This window comes from Ovis canadensis, chromosome 4 (assembly GCF_042477335.2).
Source record: "Ovis canadensis isolate MfBH-ARS-UI-01 breed Bighorn chromosome 4, ARS-UI_OviCan_v2, whole genome shotgun sequence".
Taxonomy (NCBI): domain Eukaryota; kingdom Metazoa; phylum Chordata; class Mammalia; order Artiodactyla; family Bovidae; genus Ovis; species Ovis canadensis.
Genome location: NC_091248.1, coordinates 119611367 through 119632754, shown reverse-complemented (window position 1 = coordinate 119632754; position 21388 = coordinate 119611367). Strand labels below are relative to the sequence as shown.

At 41.5% G+C, this 21388-nt stretch overlaps 1 protein-coding gene across 9 annotated transcripts in view; it reads right to left on the bottom strand.

Annotated features, from left to right (window-relative positions):
• The window catches only part of AGK (acylglycerol kinase), a 109907-nt gene that overhangs the window by 60855 nt on the left and 27664 nt on the right, over positions 1-21388 (bottom strand). For all 9 annotated transcript variants that reach the window (XR_011256775.1, XR_011256774.1, XM_069588579.1 and 6 more), the window contains exons 3-5: positions 14290-14329; positions 9444-9523; positions 2744-2819 (exon numbers count right to left, since the gene is read on the bottom strand). Coding sequence is in view for 7 of the 9 variants with exons in the window: in XM_069588579.1 (XP_069444680.1) it covers positions 2744-2819; positions 9444-9523; positions 14290-14329 (196 nt within the window). In the remaining 2 variants the exon portion in view is untranslated. The remainder of the gene's footprint in view (positions 1-2743; positions 2820-9443; positions 9524-14289; positions 14330-21388) is intronic.

Here is a 21388-nt window from a genome sequence, read left to right as displayed (position 1 = left end):
GTTTATCATGTGCACCCCTTCTCTTCCCACTTGAGAATTTCTCTGAGGACAGACAGGGAAAATGTTTTGTTCAGACTCTATCCTCAATACCTAGAACAGAGTTTACTTTATAGGAGGTGCTGTGGTTGTTTAGTTGCTAAGTAGTATCTGACTCTTTGTGACCCCATGGACTGCAGCCCACCAGGCTCCTCTGTCCATGGGATTTCCCAGGCAAGAATACTGGAGTGGGTTGCCATTCTCTTTTCCAGGGGATCTTCCTGACCCAGGGATCAAACCCACATCTGATGAGTTGGCACGTGGATTCTTTATCACTGAGCCACCTGGGGTACTCAAATATTTGCAAGAAAAAGTGAAAAATAGGAATGAGTACAGGAATGAAAGAACCAGAATTTCAAAAGACACTGACACATTGAACAGACCATAATTTAAAAGACTACATTAATAGGGATGACATATCTGAGGCTCTAACCTTAAGAGGAAAATTCTAAATGCACCAAAGAGAAAGGAAAAAGAGTGGCCTAAGGATGCAGAAAACTCAAATTTTATACCTTTCATAAAAATTAACTCAAAATGGATCACAGATCTAAATGCAAATAAAAAACTATAAAATCTCTAGAAAATAACATAGTAGAGGATCTAGGTGATCCTGGGTTTGGTGATGAGTCTTTAAATAAATCACCGAAAGCAAACCTAAAATAAAAAATTAATAAGTTGGACTGTCTTAAAATTAAAAAGATAAGTAAAAATTATACCAGGCAAAAACTAACCAAAGTAAGCTAGTATGGTTACTAATAACACTAAATAAAATAGACCACAGTAAAAGGCAGCATCAGTGCTTAAGGGTTATGCATTACGATGGGTTCAAAATGCAAGGAAAATGAAATAATTTGAAATGTGAATGCATCTACTGACATAGTCTTAAAATATAAAAGAGCAAAAGTGAATAAAACTACATTGAGAAATAGACAAATCTATCCAGCTGGATATTTCTAACACCTCTTTCTGAATAATCTATAGTTAAAACAGAAGAAAACAGTTAAGGACATTGTAAGTTTTGAGCCACACAATTAACAGACGTGACTTACTGGGCATATATAGAACATGGTACCCAATAACTGATACCTGTTCTTTTCAGGCATACATAAAACATTTATGAAAACAAACCACATGCTAGGCCATAAAACAAATTTACTGAAATTATAGAGACTACATTCTTTGACTATAGCACAATTAAATCAGAAATCATTAACAAAAAGATGCGGAAAAGTTTTGAAAATTTTAAAACATGCCTAAATAACTCACAGGTCAAACAAAAATCATGATGAAAATTAGAAAATATTTAGAAATGAATGATAATGAAAATATATCAAAACTTCTAGGATGTAGCTGAAGCAGCAAATGCTAGGAAAGAAGGGTGAAAATTAATGAAATAAATATTCAAGTTAAAATGTCAGAACAGCAGGAGCAGAAAAAAAAAATCCAAAGAAAGCAGAATGAAGGAAACAAAGACAGACTGAAAATTACTGAAACAAACATAAAGGGATCAACAGGCCAAAAAATGGTTCTTGGCAAGGATTAAATTGACACAGCTCTCACATGACTGGGAGACAAAAAAAATATGGTATAGATAAACAATAAAACAATATTGAGCATGCCAATGATTTATTTCAGATGGTACAGAAATTTAAAAGAAGATTTTATGAACAACTTCATGCCTATTAATTTGAAAACTTAGATGAAATGCACAAATTCCTTTAAAAATTTTAACCTTACTAATATTAATAGAACATCTTGATGTACTTCTACAGGCACTAAAGAAATTTAATACACACGTACAAAAAAATTTCCCTTCAAAGAAAGCTCCAAGTAGGCCCAGGTGGTTCTGCTTTTGAGTTCAACCAAACATTTCAGGGATAAATAGTACCAGTCTTAAGTGAGCATTCTCAGCCCTCTTATATGTAGAGTCTGCAGTATACATTATAGGCCTAAAATAAACGTCAGTGTTCTTCCCCTCTCTCCCATCCCTGCAGGCAGACAACTGGATGACCATGTCTCAGACAAGGTGGCGTGCAGCACTGCATGGTCAATTGGACTAAATGACCATTCAACCTCTAAGATTTAATGAAAGTGTCTAATATTAAAAATCAGTAAACCACAGACTTAAAAACAGGTAACACAGTGATTTTTACCAAATACATTCACCTATGTACACACCATACGCAAAGCACTTAAAGTCAACAAAGTGGGGCCTTGAGGCATCTTCTGAAGTACACAATTCCCTCTCATTTATTTTTTACCCCCTTTCTTCATATCCAAATCTTGAAAATTCTAAAGCTTTACCACTTAAAATTCCTCACCAAAGATAATTCCTTACCAGAAAGAAAATGTTTACCTGTCTGCCAAGAAATTAATTACTCGAAGTTTTTTTTTTTTAAAAAGAGTCAGAAGAATTCTTACAACTATAACAACTTTTCATCTTCTAAGAGACAAGAGTTCCAAGTCCTATCTTTCAGAGGAAAGGAACCAAGTTCATGGCTCCATTTAATCCTATTTTGAAAATGAAAAGCTCAGAGAGGTTGGGAAAAACAATATAATAGTATTAATTATCAGAAGAAGAACACAACGTTGATTTCTCTGTTCTTACCTCCTTACATGATAAACGATTTCTGCTAAGTCAAGAGAACTGGATATGTTATAAGGAGGGGTGGCTTGGATAAAATCAATACTCTAGAGCAAGTCTCACCTTAACGACAGTAACATCCATGCCAGATAAGTGTAAAATCGGGGCAGCATTTTTTTCAAACAGAGTCCTGGCTTTGCTGTAAACAAAGGAAAAAATACAAATATTTTAACAGGCGTGCTCAGGAGGGAAAATAAAAAGCCCAACTATGTTCTCTAGAATAGGACAAGGAACAGCCTAGAGCACACAGGCTTCCTCTATTTCTTCAACCAGGGAAGACTAATGATGAGTAATGAATGGGTTTCTCTGGGTAGAAACACAGACTCTCTCACTCTAGGGCCCCCAGGAGCTTGCCCCTATCCATGCAGGATGCTTACAGTTCACATTCTAGCTCCTCCAGAGGAAAAGTGTACACTAGATATGGCTCCAGTCTAGCAACAACGTCTGATTCATTCAACAAGCACTACCGACCTTCTACTGTGTGCTAGACACATGTAGGAGCTGGACAAACAACAGGACAAGGCAGACAAACACACGTGTAATTCAGGTATAATGTAACAAGCCCTCGAGGGGCTTCTTTATAGTCGGCTGGTGGACTGAGAACGTATTTAACATTTTTCATGTGGCCTGAGAGAACAGATGGAACCTAAGAGAATATTGCTTAATTCTGACTCAGTGAACACAACCTTTGAAGGAAAGAGACATCATTTTTAACGATTTCAAATACTAGGGGTATCTCCATTTCTTGAGTTTTAAGCCTGTAGTGAAATCCCTGGAGAAAGAGCAAAATTCTTTTCCATGGAGGCAGAATTTCTGCTGAGAAAGGGAGAAGTTCTAAATTACCTAATCTTACTATGGGATAATTGGCAGCTTGTCTAAAACTCCAAGGGGCCTCCCTGGTAGCTCAGCTGGTAAAGAATCCACCTGCAATGTGAAAGACCTGGGTTCGATCCCTAGGTTGGGAAGATCCCCTGGAGAAGGGATAGGCTACCCACTCCAGTATTCTGGCCTGGAGAATTCCCTGGACTGTATAGTTCTAGGGTCGCAAAGAGCCGGACACAACGGAGCGACTCTCACTTTCTAAAACTCCCAGTCATGCGCTTCTCAGGGTAGGCTGGCACATGGTCCACACCTTTTATACGGACTTTCAACTTCTATGAGGAATAGTGGTTCCCAAGACAGTCTTCAGGACTAGACTGGAAGCCTTGCAAACACACACGTCAAACCTTATTAGTCCTTGAGTCCTGTGGCCTTTAGCATTATGACAGGTATTCTTAGAAGGTAAGCACCTGGTCCATTAATGCACTTATGAATGAATGAATAATCCATTCCAAATGTAGACAGGTATATTGTGAGGAAAAGGAAATGAGACAATTGTGGTATCTGATAACAACAGAAATAAAGCGCTCTTAGGAGAGCTTGTATGTTTTAAAAGTATCATACACATCATTCTAGTAGCGACCCTTGTCCAATTCAGGTCAAGATTCAAAAACAAGAGCCTAGAAATCAAGGGATACAGAAGCTGCAGAAAGTTCCCAATCACAGAGTCTCAAGGTTGAATAAATGTTAAACATACGCATCAGCTGACTTGTCTTTTACGCAAATATTTTCAACTATCGTATCGCAAAACAGAAACAAAAGCTAGCACTTTCAAAACAATCAACACCAAACATCTAACTTTTACATTCACACTTACCCAGTCCTCTATCAAAAAGATTACTTTTCTTATCAGTGAGGCATGCTTTGAATTTCTTAAGAATATTTTATACTAGAAAGAGATGCAAAAGCAGTGAATGAGGAACATGTAAAGTTATGCACAGACCATATTCAACGTTCTTTGAAAAGAAGTAACTACCACCTGGAATACAAACATAAAATGTTTCTGATTATGAATGAAAACAGAAATTGAGAAGCTTGAGCAAATTTTCACAAGAGCCAAGAATAGCTTGAACCAAGGGCCCACCTAGGCAGGTAATAAGCAAACCAAAAAAACCTATCCTCCCACTTCTACGGCTCTGAATGCTTATTAGAACGAACGGGAAAGGCTAAATGGAAACTCCTCCTTCCCAGATCACCATTGCTGGGGCTTATACCAATAATAAAAGGCTGAGCTGGTGATACTGTAAACACTCCTCCTGGTAGGACTGCTTTCATTAACAGGCTGATAAGAAAGGGTCAGGTGGAAGTGGATCAGCTCTATCTCTGGGAGGCAGAACTCTGGAGAAGTCTCAAGTGGCGGTATTAATCACTTATAACACACCTGTGGGCTCCTCTGAGTTAGCTTAAGAAATAAGATTTGCAAAAGTACAATGAGGTATCACCTCACACACAGTCAAATAGCATCATCAAAAAATCTACAAACAATAAATTCTGGAGAGTGTGTGGAGAGAAGGGAACCCTCTTACACTGTTGGAGGGAATGTTAATTGGTTTGGCCACCACGGAGAACAGTATGGAGGTTCCTTAAAAAACCGAAAACAGAGCTACCATATGATACAACAATCCCACACCTGGGCATAACATATATTCGAAAAAGATGAAAACTCTAATTTGAAAGGATACATACATGCATCCCAATGTTCACAGCAGCACAGTTTACAATAGCTAAAACATGGAAGTGACCAAAGTGTCCATCGACAGATGAGTGGATAAAGATGTGGTGTGCACACACACACACACACACACACACTGGAATATACTAAGCCACAAAAAAGAATGAATATTGTCATTCACAACAACATGGATGGACCTAGAGATCATCACACTAAGTGAAATAAGTCAGAAAGAACGACAGATATTATACAATATTACTTACATGTGGCATCTAAAAAAAATTATTTTAAAAACAGAAATAAACTCATAAACACAGAAAACAAACTTACAGCTACCAAAATGGGGAGGGATAAATTAGGAGTATGGGATTAACAGATACACACTATTATATATAAATTAGATAAACAAAGATTTACCAGTTTATAGGTTTTTTTTTTTTTTCTTTTTGCCAGGCAGCATGTGGGATCTTAGTTCCCTGACCAGGGATTGAAGCTGTGCCTCCTGCATCGGAAGTGTGGCATCTTAATCACTGGACAGCCAGGGAAGTCCCAACAAAGATTTACTGTATAGCACAAGGAACTATATTCAATGTATTATAATAATCAGTAATGGAAAAGGATCTGAAAAACTATATATGTATATATAACTGAATCATTCTGCTGTACACCTGAACCTAACACAATATTGTAAATCAACTATAATTTTAAAAAAAGAAAAAAATATCTGAACATTTGGGCCTTTATTCACATATTTATGTGATGCCACAGGTACAGAAAATCTCTAAGATGAAAGTGAAGACATTTTTTTTTTCCTTCTAATGTTCCATATACAAGATTGAAAAACAAGTGTTACCAGTAAGAAATGTATTATTTATTATATAATTAAGGGTGAGATAGCACCAGAGTCAAATACAAACTTTCTATACTACAGCAATTTCCAAGTTCATGCACACACAAAAAATAATTACTCCTTAATGTATTATGTATTAATGCTAAACACAGTTATCTTATTTCCTAAAGCTCTAATGTAGTTTTAAACCAGTACTACATAATGAAATAGCTACATGATAAATTATAAATTATGTGTCAGGGCAAAGCCAAGATGACAAAAATAGTACAATTAAGTAGTGAAAGCTATTTCAGAGTGACTGCTTCCTAGAAGCATGCAGAGATTCACCTTGTCAAAGCGGACCATGACTTTAGAAAAATTTTCCTTACCCTCGTCTTCAAATAAAGGTATCATACTTTTCAACAAGAACTTCACCTTTAAAATCACAAATACATTTCCATGTAAAAGTGTAAACAGAACCTAAAACTGCCTTTTAAAAAGTATCTTCATTGTTTAAAAATGCAAATATCTTTTATATGTAAAAATTCAAAATGACTGATTATAGCTTAAACAATTGCCATATAGATCATCAGAACTGGCAAGTTACTAACTTACTAGGTCTCTAGAGGAATAGAACCTGGGAACAGTTACATTAATTCTGACAGAAGGAGAGGTCCAAGGGTGGAGAGCCAAGTAAAGAGCCTTTTGAACTTAGCCTATAGGTCAGTAAGGGCTTCCCTGGTGGCTCAGGGGGTAAAGAACTCGTCTGGCGATGTACAAGACGCAGGAGACTCGAGTTCGATCCCTGGGTCGGGAAGATCCTGTAGGAGGAAACGGCAACCCAGACCAGTATCTACACCTGACAAATCCCATGGACAGAGGATCCCGGTGGCCTACAGTCCATGGGGTTGCAAAGAGTCGGACACGACAGAATGACTAACACCACAGGTCCGTAACAACAAGAACAGCAGCTTATATTTCTTTGATCGAATGCTAACTATGAAATGGAAGGAATGCAAAAGACTTTAGAGGCGTTGTCTCATTTAATCCTGAAGGATTACATGGTAATTTTTATAAGGTATGTGCCATTATTTTACCATTTTACAGATGAGAATAAATTGAGGAGTTAAGAAACTAAAAAGCAATACCCGCAGCATCACAGAGCAGAAGAGAGGACACAGACCTGATCCTCCAGACTCTTAAACTCACATCCACTTCCCTGCTGGCTTCTCCCAAAAGCCACCAGTGACTATTTAGCTGTCTCGGGTATTTTGATTGTGTTCTGTTGGAACCTTTGTTGGTATTTTTGTTTAGTGCTGTTTTAAACAGGAATGAGGGAAGTTCCTGGTGGTCCAGTGGGTAAGAATCCACCTTGCAATGCCGGGGAAAGTGAAAGTGAAAGTCGCTGAGTTGTGTCCGAGTCTTTTGACCCCATGGACGACAGAGCCCATGGGATTCTCCAGCCCAGAATACTGAAGTAATGCTGGGGACGCAGGTTCAATCCCTGGTTAGGGAACTAAGATCCCACGTGCCACAACTAAGACCCTATGCAGCCAAGCAAATAAATATATATAAATAAATATTAAACAACAATGATCATAAGGGCTTATGATAAATATGTTTAGGGCGGCAGGAAGTGGCTCCAACAAAGGTGGGCAAATATGATTCAATTATGTAGAGAAATGGAGTCGATTTAGGCAGTCTGTAGTAAGTATCTCAAATTGCTGAATTCAAAAGAAATAAGGCAGGGCTAGTGCTCACATAGTTGAAGCCACACTCACTACCTCCCTAGAAAAGACAAGAGAAACTTATTTCAGAATTCCTGCTTTTCTTTCCAGACAACGTCAAACTTACCACTTAAGCCGTTCCCAACTATGCTTTTTGTTGTTGTTCTCATTATCTTAATGCCGTTTGACTTTGACCTTATAGAATCCAATCTAATACACAGTTATTAATTTTCTGATCCTCAATCAAGACAAAAAGAATTATTCTGGTCCTCAGAAAGAATAAAAGGTTTCAGTCTCCCCCTCCTCCACCAATTCTTACTATTTATAAAATAATAATTTTACGACTTCCCTGGTGGTAGAGTGGACAGGAATCTGCCTGCCGATGCAGGGGACACGGGTTTGATCCCTGGTCCGGGAAGATTGCACACACCACTGAGCAGCTAAGCCCATGCGCCACAGCTACTGAGCCCGAGTGTCGCAACTGCTGAAGCCCACACACCCTTGAGCCTGTGCTCTGCAACAAGAGAAGCCACTCCAGTGACAAGCCCAAGCACTGCAACAAGGAACAGCCCCTGCTCACCGCAACTAGAGACAGCCTCCGTGCACAGCAGCAAGGCCCCAGCACAGCCATAAATAAATAGAAAGCGGTCGTAATTTTAAATGATTTCTTCTAGAAACTAACAAAAGCCCTTTCCAACTGAATGACAGTTGTTCCCAACTAATAGTATAAAATAAAAAGTTTTTTATTTTGCTTATGGTACTTTTTAAAAAATTAAGACTGTAGCCTGCCAGGCTCCTCTGTCCATGGCATTTTCCAGGCAAGAGTCCTGGAGTGGGATGCCATTTCCTTCTCTAGAGGATCTTCCCAACCGGGGGATCAAACCCAGGTCTCCCACATGGCAGGCAAATGCTTTACCCTCTGAGCCACCAGGGAAGCCCAAGTTCACAGTAAAAAAGAGTAGACAGTACAGAGTTCTCACATAACCCCCTTCCCTGATCCGCCACAACCCCCAACAACACACACAGTCTCCCTCCCTTTCAACATCCTGCACCAGTATTGTACATTTGTTACAATAAATGAACACATGACTATCAACCAAGGTCCCAACTAGTCCTCACATGTTAATTCTCACAGTTGCCTCACATGACCCCTCCAGGACTGTCGGAATATAACATAGCAAGGGACCTAAGTCAGCCCTCCTATCTCTAACCACATTCCTCCACCTCCATGCGTCATTTCCTTAGTCGGGAAGACTGAGCGTCCTCCCGACTGACCTCCAAGACCTAACTCTACATTCACTGCTTTGGGGAAGAACGTTTCTGACCTCACAAGGCCACAATACTCTTGGCCACCTCTGAACATCTCATATCACGGCAGCCGAAGCTATTCCCAAGGGGGCTAGGACCAAGCAGATAAGACTGATTTGAGTGTGCTAATTCTGCAATAATTATTAAAATTCAATTAGACAAGTTGGCTAAGCATCAGTTGGCTTTACAGTTATATCCCCTTAAACTGTGATTTCTACATTGAATCTTATGGCTACAAGAGCAATGAAGCTAGTGCATCCAGTTTCACAGACTCCAACCAGCTGCCTGACACTGTGACTCTTTGCCCCTAGAAAAACTGAATTTGTAACAAATCACAGACTGAAATACCCTTTGCAAGCTGCAGGGTTGAGAAATACAGTTGCCTTCTTCACTTGCGCATTGGGAGGAATAAGTTGATTGCCAAACACCTAAAAAGAAAGGAAGAAAAGTTTTCAATAAGTGTCCTTTTATTGAGTTGGCGAACACATATATTCTTTCATTCCAAAAGAATTTACTTCTGGTGTCTACCCTGAAGAAGCCAATGTTCTTCCAAGATTTCATACTGACAACCCCACCATCAGTTCAGTTCAGTCGCTCAGTCGTGTCCGACTCTTTGCAACCCCGTGAATCGCAGCAACCCCACCATAAACAACAATAAAGCTGCACGAATCTAAAAAGAATGACACCAACGAATTTACTTATAAAACAGAAAGATTCTCAGAGAAGAAACTTAAGGTTGCCAAGGGGGAGGAATGGGAGAAGAGATAGGGAATTTGGGATCGACATGTACCCATTGTTGTAATTAAAATGGATAACCAGCAAAGACCTACTGTAGCTAACAGCACAGGGAACTCTGCTCAGTGCTATGTGCCAGCCTAAATGGGAGATGGGTCTGGGGGAGATTCAGTTCAGTCGCTCAGTCGTGTCCAAATCTTTGTGACCCCATGGACTGCAGCACTCCAGGCTTCCCTGTCCATCACCAACTGCCGGAGCTTGCTCAAACTCACGTCCATTGAGTTGGTGAAGCCATCCAACCATCTCATCCTCTGTTGTCCCCTTCTCCTACCTTTAATCATTCCCAGAATCAGGGTCTTCTCCAATGAGTCAGCTCTTCACATCAGGTGGCCAAAATATTGGGAGTTTCAGCTTCAGCATCAGTCCTTTCAATGAATATTCAGGACTGACTTCCTTTAGGATGGACTAGTTGGATCTCCCTATAGTCCAAGGGACTCTAAAGAGTCTTCTTCAACACCACTTTTGAATCGATGTTCAAAAGCATTGATTCTTCAGCACTCAGCTTTCTTTATAGTCCAACTCTCACATCCATGCATGACTACTGGAAAAACCATAGCTCTGACTAGACAGACCTTTGTTGGCAAAGTAATGTCCCTGCTTTTAAATATGCTGTCTAGGTTGGTCATAGTTTTTCTTTCGAGGAGTAAGCATCTTTTAATTTCATGGCTGCACTCAACATCTGCAGTGATTTTGGAGCCCCCCCAAAAATAAAGTCTGTCACTGTTTCCATTATTTCCCCATCTATTTGCCATGAAATGATGGGACCGGGTGCCATGATCTTAGTTTTCTGAACGCTGAGTTTTAAGCTAACTTTTTCACTCTCCTCTTTCACTTTCATCAAGGCTCTTTAGTTCTTCACTTTTTACCGTAAGTGTGGTGTCATCTGTGTATCTGAGGTTATTGATATTTCTCCCGGCAATCTTGACTCCAGCCTGTGCTTCATCTAGCCCGGTATTTCACATGATGTACTCTGCATGTAACTTAAATCAGCAGGGTGACAATATACAGCCTTGATGTACTCCTTTCCTGATTTGGAACCAGTCTGTTGTTCTATGTCCAGTTCTTTTTTTTTTTTTCTATTCCAGTTCTAACTGCTGCTTCTTGACCTGCGTAAAGATTTCTCAGGAGGCAGGTCGGGTGGTCTGGTATTCTCATCTGTTTAAGAATTTTCCACATTTTGGGGGAAAACAGATACATATACATATACATATACATATATATATGTCTGAGTCCCTCTGCTGTTTACCTGAAACTATCACATTTTAATCAGCTATACTCCAATACAAAAAAAATTTTTAATGGAACATTATTTAATAAAAGTAAGCTAAATTATAATAAAACACCCACTTCATTCACTTACTATAGGTAAGTAACTTTTCTCTGTAAGATATGGCTAGGTTTATTGCAACCAACAAAGGCGCAGTCTGTCACAAGGGAAGTTTGTCTTTAGTTTTCAGAATATAATCATTTTTCCTTTTAAGTGAAATGAAAGTCACTCAGTCGTGTCCAACTCTTTGTGACCCCATGGACTGTTCAGTCCATGGAATTTTCCAGACGAGAATACTAGAGTGGGTAGCCTCTCCCTTCTCCAGGGGTTCTTCCCAACCATATATAGCTTATTAATGAAAAATCTTTGTTACCAATTAACCTTCATAGCTTTATACACACAAAAAATAAATCTCATACTCTAGCTGCTTCCTTTCTTTGCAACCCTGAATGATAACTCAGTAGCATCAACTGGTACAGGAAAAGAAACATAATTAATGTTTCAGTTCAGTTCAGTCGCTCAGTCGTGTCCAACTCTTTGAGACCCCATGAATCGCAGCACGCCAGGCCTCCTTGTCCATCACCAACTCCCGGAGTTCACTCAGACTCACATCCATCGTGTTGGTGATGCCATCCAGCCATCTCACCCTCTGTCAACCCCTTCTCCTCCTGCCCCTAATCCCTCCCAGCATCAGAGTCTTTTCCAATGAGTCAACTCTTCACATGAGGTGGCCAAAGGACTGGAGTTTCAGCTTTAGCATCATTCCTTCCAAAGAAATCCCAGGGCTGATCTTCAGAATGGATTGGTTGGATCTCCTTGCAGTCCAAGGGACTCTCAAGAGTCTTCTCCAACACCACAGTTCAAAAGCATCAATTCTTCGGCACTCAGCCTTCTTCACAGTCCAACTCTCACATCCATACATGACCACAGGGAAAACCATAGCCTTGACTAGACGGACCTTAGTCGGCAAAGTAATGTTTATTAAGTGCCTAATATTTGCCACTTCCACACATATTGTTCTTAGTTCTCAGAAACCACGTAGGAATTAAATATTCCCATGTCTTTAGATGAGAAAGCTAAGATTCAGAAAAATTAAGTCAATGTGTTAATAAATTACAAGTTCAGAATTTATATCCATCTAACTTGAAAACCCAAGCTTCCACTCTATCAGTTCTAAAGAGAAAAGATGATGGATGAGACAGAGTTCAGACTCACAGATAAGATGTAAGGGGTTACGATGGGGACTAATCAGAGCTGCCACTGCTCCATCAGGATGGGAGAAGACAGTCAACAAAAAGAAGGAGAACAGGGAAATCCCAAAGAGGGTAAAATTTCGAGTCTTAACTGGCGGGAAGCAGGCCTGGGCCAAGAAGGCAGGATTTAAGTACAGAAGTACAAAGCAAAGAAGAAAAATGAAAGTTATACCAGGTATCTTATTAAGTAACTGATTCCAACTCTACCACCTCCCTGACAGCCCACTCGAGATCCTTTCTCATTGTTGTCTATTACTTGCTCTAAAAACAAAAATAAATCTCTATTCCCGAAACCTTCAGAAGGATATACTGTTTCTTTGTAAAAAGTTTCGAGTACATCGTAATTTCTACGGTTTTCACTCTGAGTTAGACCTTAATATAATACTGTAATTTCTTCTTCTTCTATCCATACTATTTCTGGAATTTGGCCAAGAATGACTTAATTAACCGGCCAGATTCCAGATCTATAGTTCTAGATTATTCCTCTTGGTCCTGGGTTTTTAGCCTCTAGAAGCCTTAGCTACTTGCGGCTCAGGACTCGGGTTGATAGTAGATTAAGGAGTTTACGTGAGACTATAATGAGGTGAGTTTATGTGAGCTTTAAAGAAAAAATAGTATTTTATTCAAGAATTTAGACTGAAAGGGCACAGACAGAGGAAAAGTAACTAGAATGAGCAGACTGTAAGGGTGAATCCACTTCCTTTTTTCCGATGAGAGGAGCTAAATGGGGGTTGGGAAGTGGAGAATTAGAAGAGTGGGAAGAGGGAGACATATGCAAGGGAAGAAACAACGGAAGGAAAAGGGCCATGAAAAAGGAGGAGGAGAGGGAATTCAGAGCAGAGGTGAAGGTATTAATACTTCACACAAGAAAGGGACTGCCCATATCGACACTTTGTTCAAGAGCAAAAGGCTTCCCCGTGCACAATTTTCTAGTTGCTAATGGAAAATTAGCTTGGGGTGAAGATCACCTCAAATTTAATACTAAAGTTTATTTGAATTGATTTCCAAAACAACTCAGAGCCATGAGATGAAACAACAAAGCAATCAAATTCTTAAAACATGGATTTAGAACAGTTAGGGAATCCCGAAAGAGAGAAATTCATTCATAGTGTCTACTGTCATTGTCATCCAGGAAAACATTTCAGAACGTTTTCTGCCCCCTACTTCTACTAAATGTATCATGCCTTTGTCATTTTTAAATTTCATGTTTCTTTTTTGGTATTTCTGACATCATAAGCTTAAGTAACATAACAAAAAAGCAACTTAACCATGCAAATTCACCTGCAAGTTATAATGTGCATATCTGGAGGGGAGGGAAGAAAAGAAATGTGATCTTAAACTTGAAAGGATGAACAATTCAACTCTAACCGGATAGATGAATATTTAAGTGCAGTACCCTGAGACTGGGAATAACAATGCACAGGGTATGACTCAGCTGGGCTAAAGAGACAGGCTTTAAAAGTACGAATCAACAGTTTTAAGAAGATTTGACTTTGAGAGGTAATGACTGCTCTGAACTGATATCCTTGGGGCTTATTCGGCTTAGGCATGAATCTGGCTTTAGCCAGAGCTTCCAGGCCACCTGCAGACATGAACAAATTCCCAGAACGCCAACCAGTCCGGTTCTGTGTTCTTTGGACTAATCCAGAAGTAAACAAGTCTGAAGGGGTGGGCGTTGGAACTGCTTTTCGCCAGCTGGTTAACTTCCTCGAGTTCTATTCAGAGTTGGCTGGCAGCCTGATTCATCCCCTGATAGTGGGGGAAAAAATAGCCAAGCTGCACTGATGCAAGGTGCTGGGCAAGTCCCCTGGAACAGCCCGAGATTTCTGCACGGTGGAGATAAGGCGGGTTTTAATTGTTTCATATTAAACGGCATTACCTGAGCTTCTTGACAGGCTGCTCTCCTTAGTAGGTTATCACTATCAAAGTAAAGAAAAGAGAAGGAACGTTAGCTTTAATAAGTAGGTTCAGATCCAAACAAATCATCATTTTTTAAAGTACATATAACTCTTTAAAATAGTCAAGTGAACATTTCTTAAGACCTGTAACAAATCATGGGCACATCTGAAAGGTACTTTCTCCAAATGAAATCCGTGTTAGGTGTTCCCACACAACAGCAGGCAGAATAATCCCCACTCCCTTTAAGATGCTCACATCCTAATTCCCAGAACCTGAAAAGGTTACCTTATGTGGCAACAGGGTTTCTACAGACATGATTAAGTTAGGGTCTGGAGATGGGAGAGAATTCTGGATGACGTAGGCGGGTCCAATGGAATCACAGGGTCCTCAAAAGCAGAGAAACTTCAGCAGCAAATGTGAGCAGAAAAGGATGGTCAGAAAGATACCCCGCTGGCTTTGGAGATGGAAGGTGGCTTTAAGTCAAGGAGTGTGGGTGTCCAGGAATGAGAGGAGTTCTCTCTGGAGCCTCCAGGAGGAACGCTGTCCTTGCCGACACCTTGATGTGAAGGGAGCCCCGTGTCGGAGCTCTACGCCACACACAGCAGTGCTTGTGCTCAGTCGCGTCTGACTCTCATGACCCCACGGACTGCAGCCCGCCAGGCTCCTGTCCGTGCGATTCTCCAGGCAAGATTATTGGAGTGGGGTGCCATGCCCTTCTCCAGGGGATCTTCCCAACCCAGGGATCACACCCCCATCTCCTGCATCGGCAGGCAGATTCTCTACCACAGAGCTACCTGGGACGCCACAAAGCTGCAAGATAATAAATTTGTGTTGTGTTAAACCTCTAAGTTTGCAGCAATCTGTTAGGGCAGCAACAGAAAAACGAGTGCACATACCCTGCGTTTTTCTGATTCAGTAGAAATTACTCAGGTCATTTGCCAGACATAAATTTGATATACAGTTGCTTCTGCTAGTGTTTTCTCTTATTTTTTATATCATAGTCAGATACACAATTATATCATAAATGGAAAATTCTGGCGTGGGGTAAAATTTTGGCTTGCAAAAACAAAACGTTCTATCAGAATATGTTCACCTATTCAGCATAAAGCTTTCTAAAATGTGTTTGGGCCACTTATACCTTAAGACCACTTTAAATGGCTGACTGCCTACCATGCTCCAGAATTTTCTCCCTTTAGGTCCATTCTAACACGGGTTGCTGGCATCATTCACATAGTAACTTCAACCTGGCTAACAACAGTTAAGAAAATGAATACCCAGAAAACATGAGCAGTAAACAACTTAGAGGGAAGAATTAAAAGGAGAAAGGGTTATTTTACTTAAATTTCCTGTCTAGACCTTTCTCATAACATCAAAGACCTTGAATTTTGCATCTTTACAGTACAGTAAGTCCCCTACATGCAAACAAGTTCCGTTTTGAGGGTGCATTCCTAAGTCCAGTTGGTCCATAAGTCCAACCAAGCTACTCTAGGTACCCAGCTAACACAATCGACTATATAGCACTGTACTGTAATAGGTTTATAATAGTTTTCACACAAATAATACACATTAATTAAAATTAAACTTTTGCTTTTCACTATAGTTGCAGTCAAAGGCTATGGCATTTTCTTCCATAGCCAGGCTGAAGGACAAACCCGATTTCACAGAGCCATCAGCTTCCAGGAGAAAGCACTTCCTAAGAGGAAGTATCTCTGCTGCCCACCTGAAACCTAAGGGCAGTGACGACGTCCCATTACAATTACAACGACACCAGTACCTCAAACCTGGATAGCTCAGATGGCAAAGGAGCCACCTGCAATGCAGGAGACCCCGGTTTGATCCCTGGGTTGCGAAGAGCCCCTGGAGAAGGGAAAGGCTACCCACTCCAGTATTCTGGCCTGGAGAATTCCATGGACTGTATAGTCCATGGGGTCACAAAGAGTCAGACACAACTGAGCAACTTTCACTTTCAGTACCTGAAAAGCGCGTACGGTTCTACAACAAAGACTTTAGGCGGACCGATCCCTTGCGATGTGTACCCCCACAGGGCGCCTTTACAGCCAGGCTCAGCCCCCCTACTTGAGCGATACTGCTCCCGACTAGCCCGCAGCAAAGGGAGTCCAACAAGCTCATCTCCCTCCCCCACCCAAGAGTTACAAATGCTTCGCTCTTTCCAAGCATCTCCATCAACTGCTCTCAGTGAATTATTCTAAAGTCAACAGAACATGCACGCAAGATGAAGCAGATTCAGGGTACAATCTAATATTTAAAAATAGTTCAGTTCAGTCGCTCAGTCATGCCTGACTCTTTGCGACCCCATGAATTGCAGCACACCAGGCCTCCCTGTCCATCACCAACTCCCAGACTTTACCCAAACTCACGTCCATCGAGACGGTGATGCCATCCAGCCATCTCATCCTTGGTCGTCCCCTTCTCCTCCTGCCCCCAATCCCTCCCAGCATCAGAGTCTTTTCCAATGAGTCAACTCTTCGCATGAGGTGGCCAAAGTACTGGAGTTTCAGCTTTAGCATCAGTGCTTCCAAAGAACAATAGTTACATGTCAATAACCCTTTGTAATAACCCTTCAGACTCATGCCCTTTTGTAGAATGATGAGGCAAAATACAGAGCCCTCTGTATCCACTGGATCATAAAATAACACTAGGTTCCTTGTAGTCACCTGAGCATTCTCAGCGGATTTAACCCTCAGTCTAGTTTCCAGACTGCCCAAGTTTCCGCTGCCAGTCTCACGGGACTGTCTTCCTCCTCTTCCTCGCCTCAACATATTTTTCCTAGTAGACAGAATGACCTGTGCCTCGTCTTATCCCACAGAGACGTCCTATGGATGACTCCGTACAAACACATGCTTCTGTAAAAGCTGAGTGCCTGTCTCTATATATCTGTCCGCTTCCCCCAGCCAGCTCCTCCTCTACTAGGACAGGTCTCTGAAGGCACCAGGCCCCTCTGGGTCATTAGCAGTCACCACCTTCCTCACTGCATTTCAGCCACGCTGATGCCTGTGGACCCAGCTGAAAAGGGAAGACTCCCAAACAGATACAAGAATGTGGGAAGCATCTTGGATCATCTTTTCTCAAATATTTTTTTTTTTTTGCTAGAAGTAAAATTCTGATAGTTAACTTGTGATGAAGTGTATTATTAAAGATCTCAGCTCTCTCGAGCTTACTAATAACTGCTTGATGTATCAGTGTGCTATTGAAAATCAAAAGGTATTTCGATAGTTAACATCCTGGATTGCAACGAGCTAGATGGAATGTGTGTGCTGCCAATGCCACCTGTGAGAAAGACAGAATATGTACCAATTTAGACATTACAAAAGAAATCCTCATTATAATCACACTTAGCTTTTTAAATATCAAAAAATGGTATCAGCTATCTTGATCACATTCTCTGAACCAAGCTGTATCTAAAACTCAAACTTATCCTCAAAAGAAAAGATATTTCTCCTATTGACATATTCTGAAGGTCTACAGCAAGTTCTGAAAACTATTTCAAAAAAGAAATTTCAAGTATGTTTTCCATAATGGCAGCATTGCTGCAATAAATAAGAAAATAACTTAAAATCCACACAGCAACTACTGTGCGCCAGATACTATGGCTATTGTTTTCCTAAACCTTTAGTCTTTGTAACAGCCTTGCAGGGCTTCCCTGAGGGGCTCAGTCGGTGAAGAATCCACCTGCAATGCAGGAGACCTGGATTCGATCCCGGGATTGGGAAGATCCCCTGGAGGAGGGCATGGCAACTCATATCCAGTATTCTGACGTGGAGAATCCCCACGGACAGAGGAGCCTGACAGGCTGCACTCCATGGGGTCGCAAGAGTCAGACACAACTGAGGGACCAAGCACACAGCCACCCTGCAAGTCAGGTGGTATATTCCCATCTTACAGATGAGGAAGCCCAGGCTCAAAGAAACTGACTTGCCCAAGAGCACCTGTTGCTAAGTGGGCTTTCAAATGCCTTAATGCTGCTACTTCTTAATTCCAGACCATACTGAATGGGCAATACTTCTTTGGATTCATACTTTACAGCACATTTATTAAGCTATCACATCACTTCTTAGTCCCAGCTAACATAACTCTTAGAATTTATATTCGTATAGTTTTTTATATATATATATATAAATTCAAGGGCAATAAAGCTCCCAAAAGGAATTGGTGAAACAAACTGATTTAACACAAAGTGCCAGGTACAGCACCATGAACAAGACTTGGTCCTGACCTGAAGAAGCTTGGGATCCAGGAGCAAAGAACAGCACTTGGTAAACATCAGTGATATAGTAAAAGACATGTCTCTTGATAGATAACATGCCAGAGATGATACACAGGTGAATAAAAACATTTCCCATCCTCGTGATGTCTACAGTTTGAGGAGGGAAGAAAGACAATTTGCTAGGCAATCACATGATATGACATATCATTTACTCCATAAAATGATATGACTTACATTTTTACTTCATAAAAGGAGTGTCTAGTAGAGGTATCTAACCTCGTCTTGAGGGAATTAGAGAAGACTTTTACATGGATAGTGAAGCTGAGATCTAGGAGAGAAACAGAAAGTAGCCAGGCAAAAACAGGGAGGAGAATGCCGGCAAAGGAAAGAGTGTGGGGAAAGCCTGCAAGTGCCAGGTCACAGCCAAGGCCAGAAGTCGAAGTAGCTCAGGACAGCTGCAGCGGCACACCAGGGAGGAGCCAGGACAGAGGGCCACCAAGAGCCTTTTCTAACCTGTTTAAGCAATGTGGGCTTTACCCATTACAGGGTTTTAAGAAGGAAACTGACATGACCAGGTGGACAGGGTAGAAGGATCATTCTGCTGCAGTGTCAAGAGGGCAAGGGTCAAAGAGAAGACTGCATCCAGGGAGACCAGGGAGGATTCTTCAGGAACGCAGGTCAGCGAGGATAAGGTCTAGAACCAGGTGGTAGTGGGGATGGAGGGAACACAGATTCTGCAGAGGTTGAGGAGTGAACTTAAGTGCTGGTTCGTGAGTAGGGAGGGGTCAAAGACCCCTTGACCTTCCAGTTGAAGGTGTCACATTCACAGAGATGGAAGGCAACATGGACTAGTTGAGAAGGCAGGAAGCTATGCCTGGTCTGGATTGGTCGATCTGGGACAACGGTGAGAGACCAGGTGGGAGGATCCAGGGGACAGCTAGAAATATACGTCTGCATTCCAGACAGAGCTCTTGACTGAAGATGAACATAGCTGGACTTCCCTGGGGCTCTGCTGCTGCTTCAGTTGTGCCCGACTCTGTGCAACCCCATATAGCAGCCCACCAGGCTCCCCTGTCCCTGGGATTCTCCAGGCAAGAACGCTGGAGTGGGCTGCCATTTCCTTCTCCAATGCATGCATGCGTGCTAAGTTGCTTCAGTCATGTCCAACTCTGTGCAACCCCATGGACAACAGTCCACCAGGCTCCTCCATCCACAGGACTCTCTGGGCAAGAATACTGGAGTGTGTTGCCATTTCCTTCTCCACCCTGAAGACCAAATAACACCACCCAAGTCCTTACCCTATCACACACAAAGCGGCTTGTCTTATCTTTCTTCCTTGATGACAGCGGTCCTGAAGTCATGGATAATTCACCATTTTCTTTCCCACAGCACAGAGCACAGACTTCTACACACAATCTAAGATACTTAATAAATAACTGTTTAATAAATAAGTGGCAAATGTTTGAACAGCAGAGATTGACTCATTGTGCTCAGGCAGACTTTGTTCTGGAGGAGACACTGAAGGTTATTTTCTGTAGGAGAATCTGGTGTTCTTGAAGGGGATGCTCTTTCAGGGTCATGATCACCAAATGGCAAGAGGAGGGCTCGCTGTGGGACGGGACAGGAGAGAAGGGGAAACTCCAGTCATACGAGTGAAAAAAGTGAAGTGAAAGTCACTCAGTCCTGTCCACTCTCTTCGATCCCATGGACTATACAGTCATATATAGTCAATACAGACATATAGTCAACATAGACATACTGCACTCAATATGCCAGTAAATTTGGAAAACTCAGCAGTGGCCACAGGGCTGGAAAAGGTCAGTTTTCATTCCAATCCCAAGGAAAGGCAATGCCAAAGTATGCTCAAACTACCACACAATTGTACTCATTTCACAAGCTAGAAAAGTAACGCTCAAAATCCTCCATGCCAGGCTTCAACAATACGTGAACCATGAACTTCCAGATGTTCGAGCTGGGTTTAGAAAAGACAGAGGAACCGGAGATCAAATCGCCAACACCTGTTAGAAAAACATCTACTTCTGCTTTATTGACTACGTCAAAGCCTTTGACTGTGTGGATCACAACAAACCGTGGAAAATTCTTCAAGAGATGGGAATACCAGACCACCTGACCTGTCTCCTGAGAAATCTGTATGCAGTTCAGGAAACAACAGTTGGAACCAAACATGGAACGACAGACTGGTTCCAAATCGGGAAGGGAGTACGTCAAGGCTGTATATTGTCACCCTGCTTATTTAACTTACATGCAAAGTACATCATGAGAAATGCTGGGCTGGATGAAGCACAAGCTGGAAACAAGATTGCCAGGAGAAATATCAATAACCTCAGATATGCAGATGGCACCACCTTTACAGCAGAAAGCAAAGAAGAACTACAGAGTCTCTTGATGAAAGTGAAAGAGAAGAGTGAAAAAGTTGGCTTAAAACTCAGCATCCAGAAAAGTAAGATCATGGCATCCAATCCCATCACTTCATGGCAAATAGATGGGAAAACAATGGAAACACTGGCTGAGTTTATTTTTGGGGGCTCCAAAATCACTGCAGATGGTGACTGCAGCCATGAAATTAAAAGACACTTGCTCCTTGGAAAAAAAGTTATGACCAACCTAGGCAGCATATTCGGAGAAGGCGATGGCACCCCACTCCAGTACTCTTGCCTGGAAAATCCCATGGATGGAGGAGTCTGGTAGGCTGCAATCCATGGGGTCGCTAAGAGTCGGACACGACTAAGTGACTTCACTTTCACTTTTCACTTTCATCCACTGGAGAAGGAAATGGCAACCCACTCCAGCGTTCTTGCCTGGAGAATCCCAGGGGTGGAGGAGCCAGGTGGGC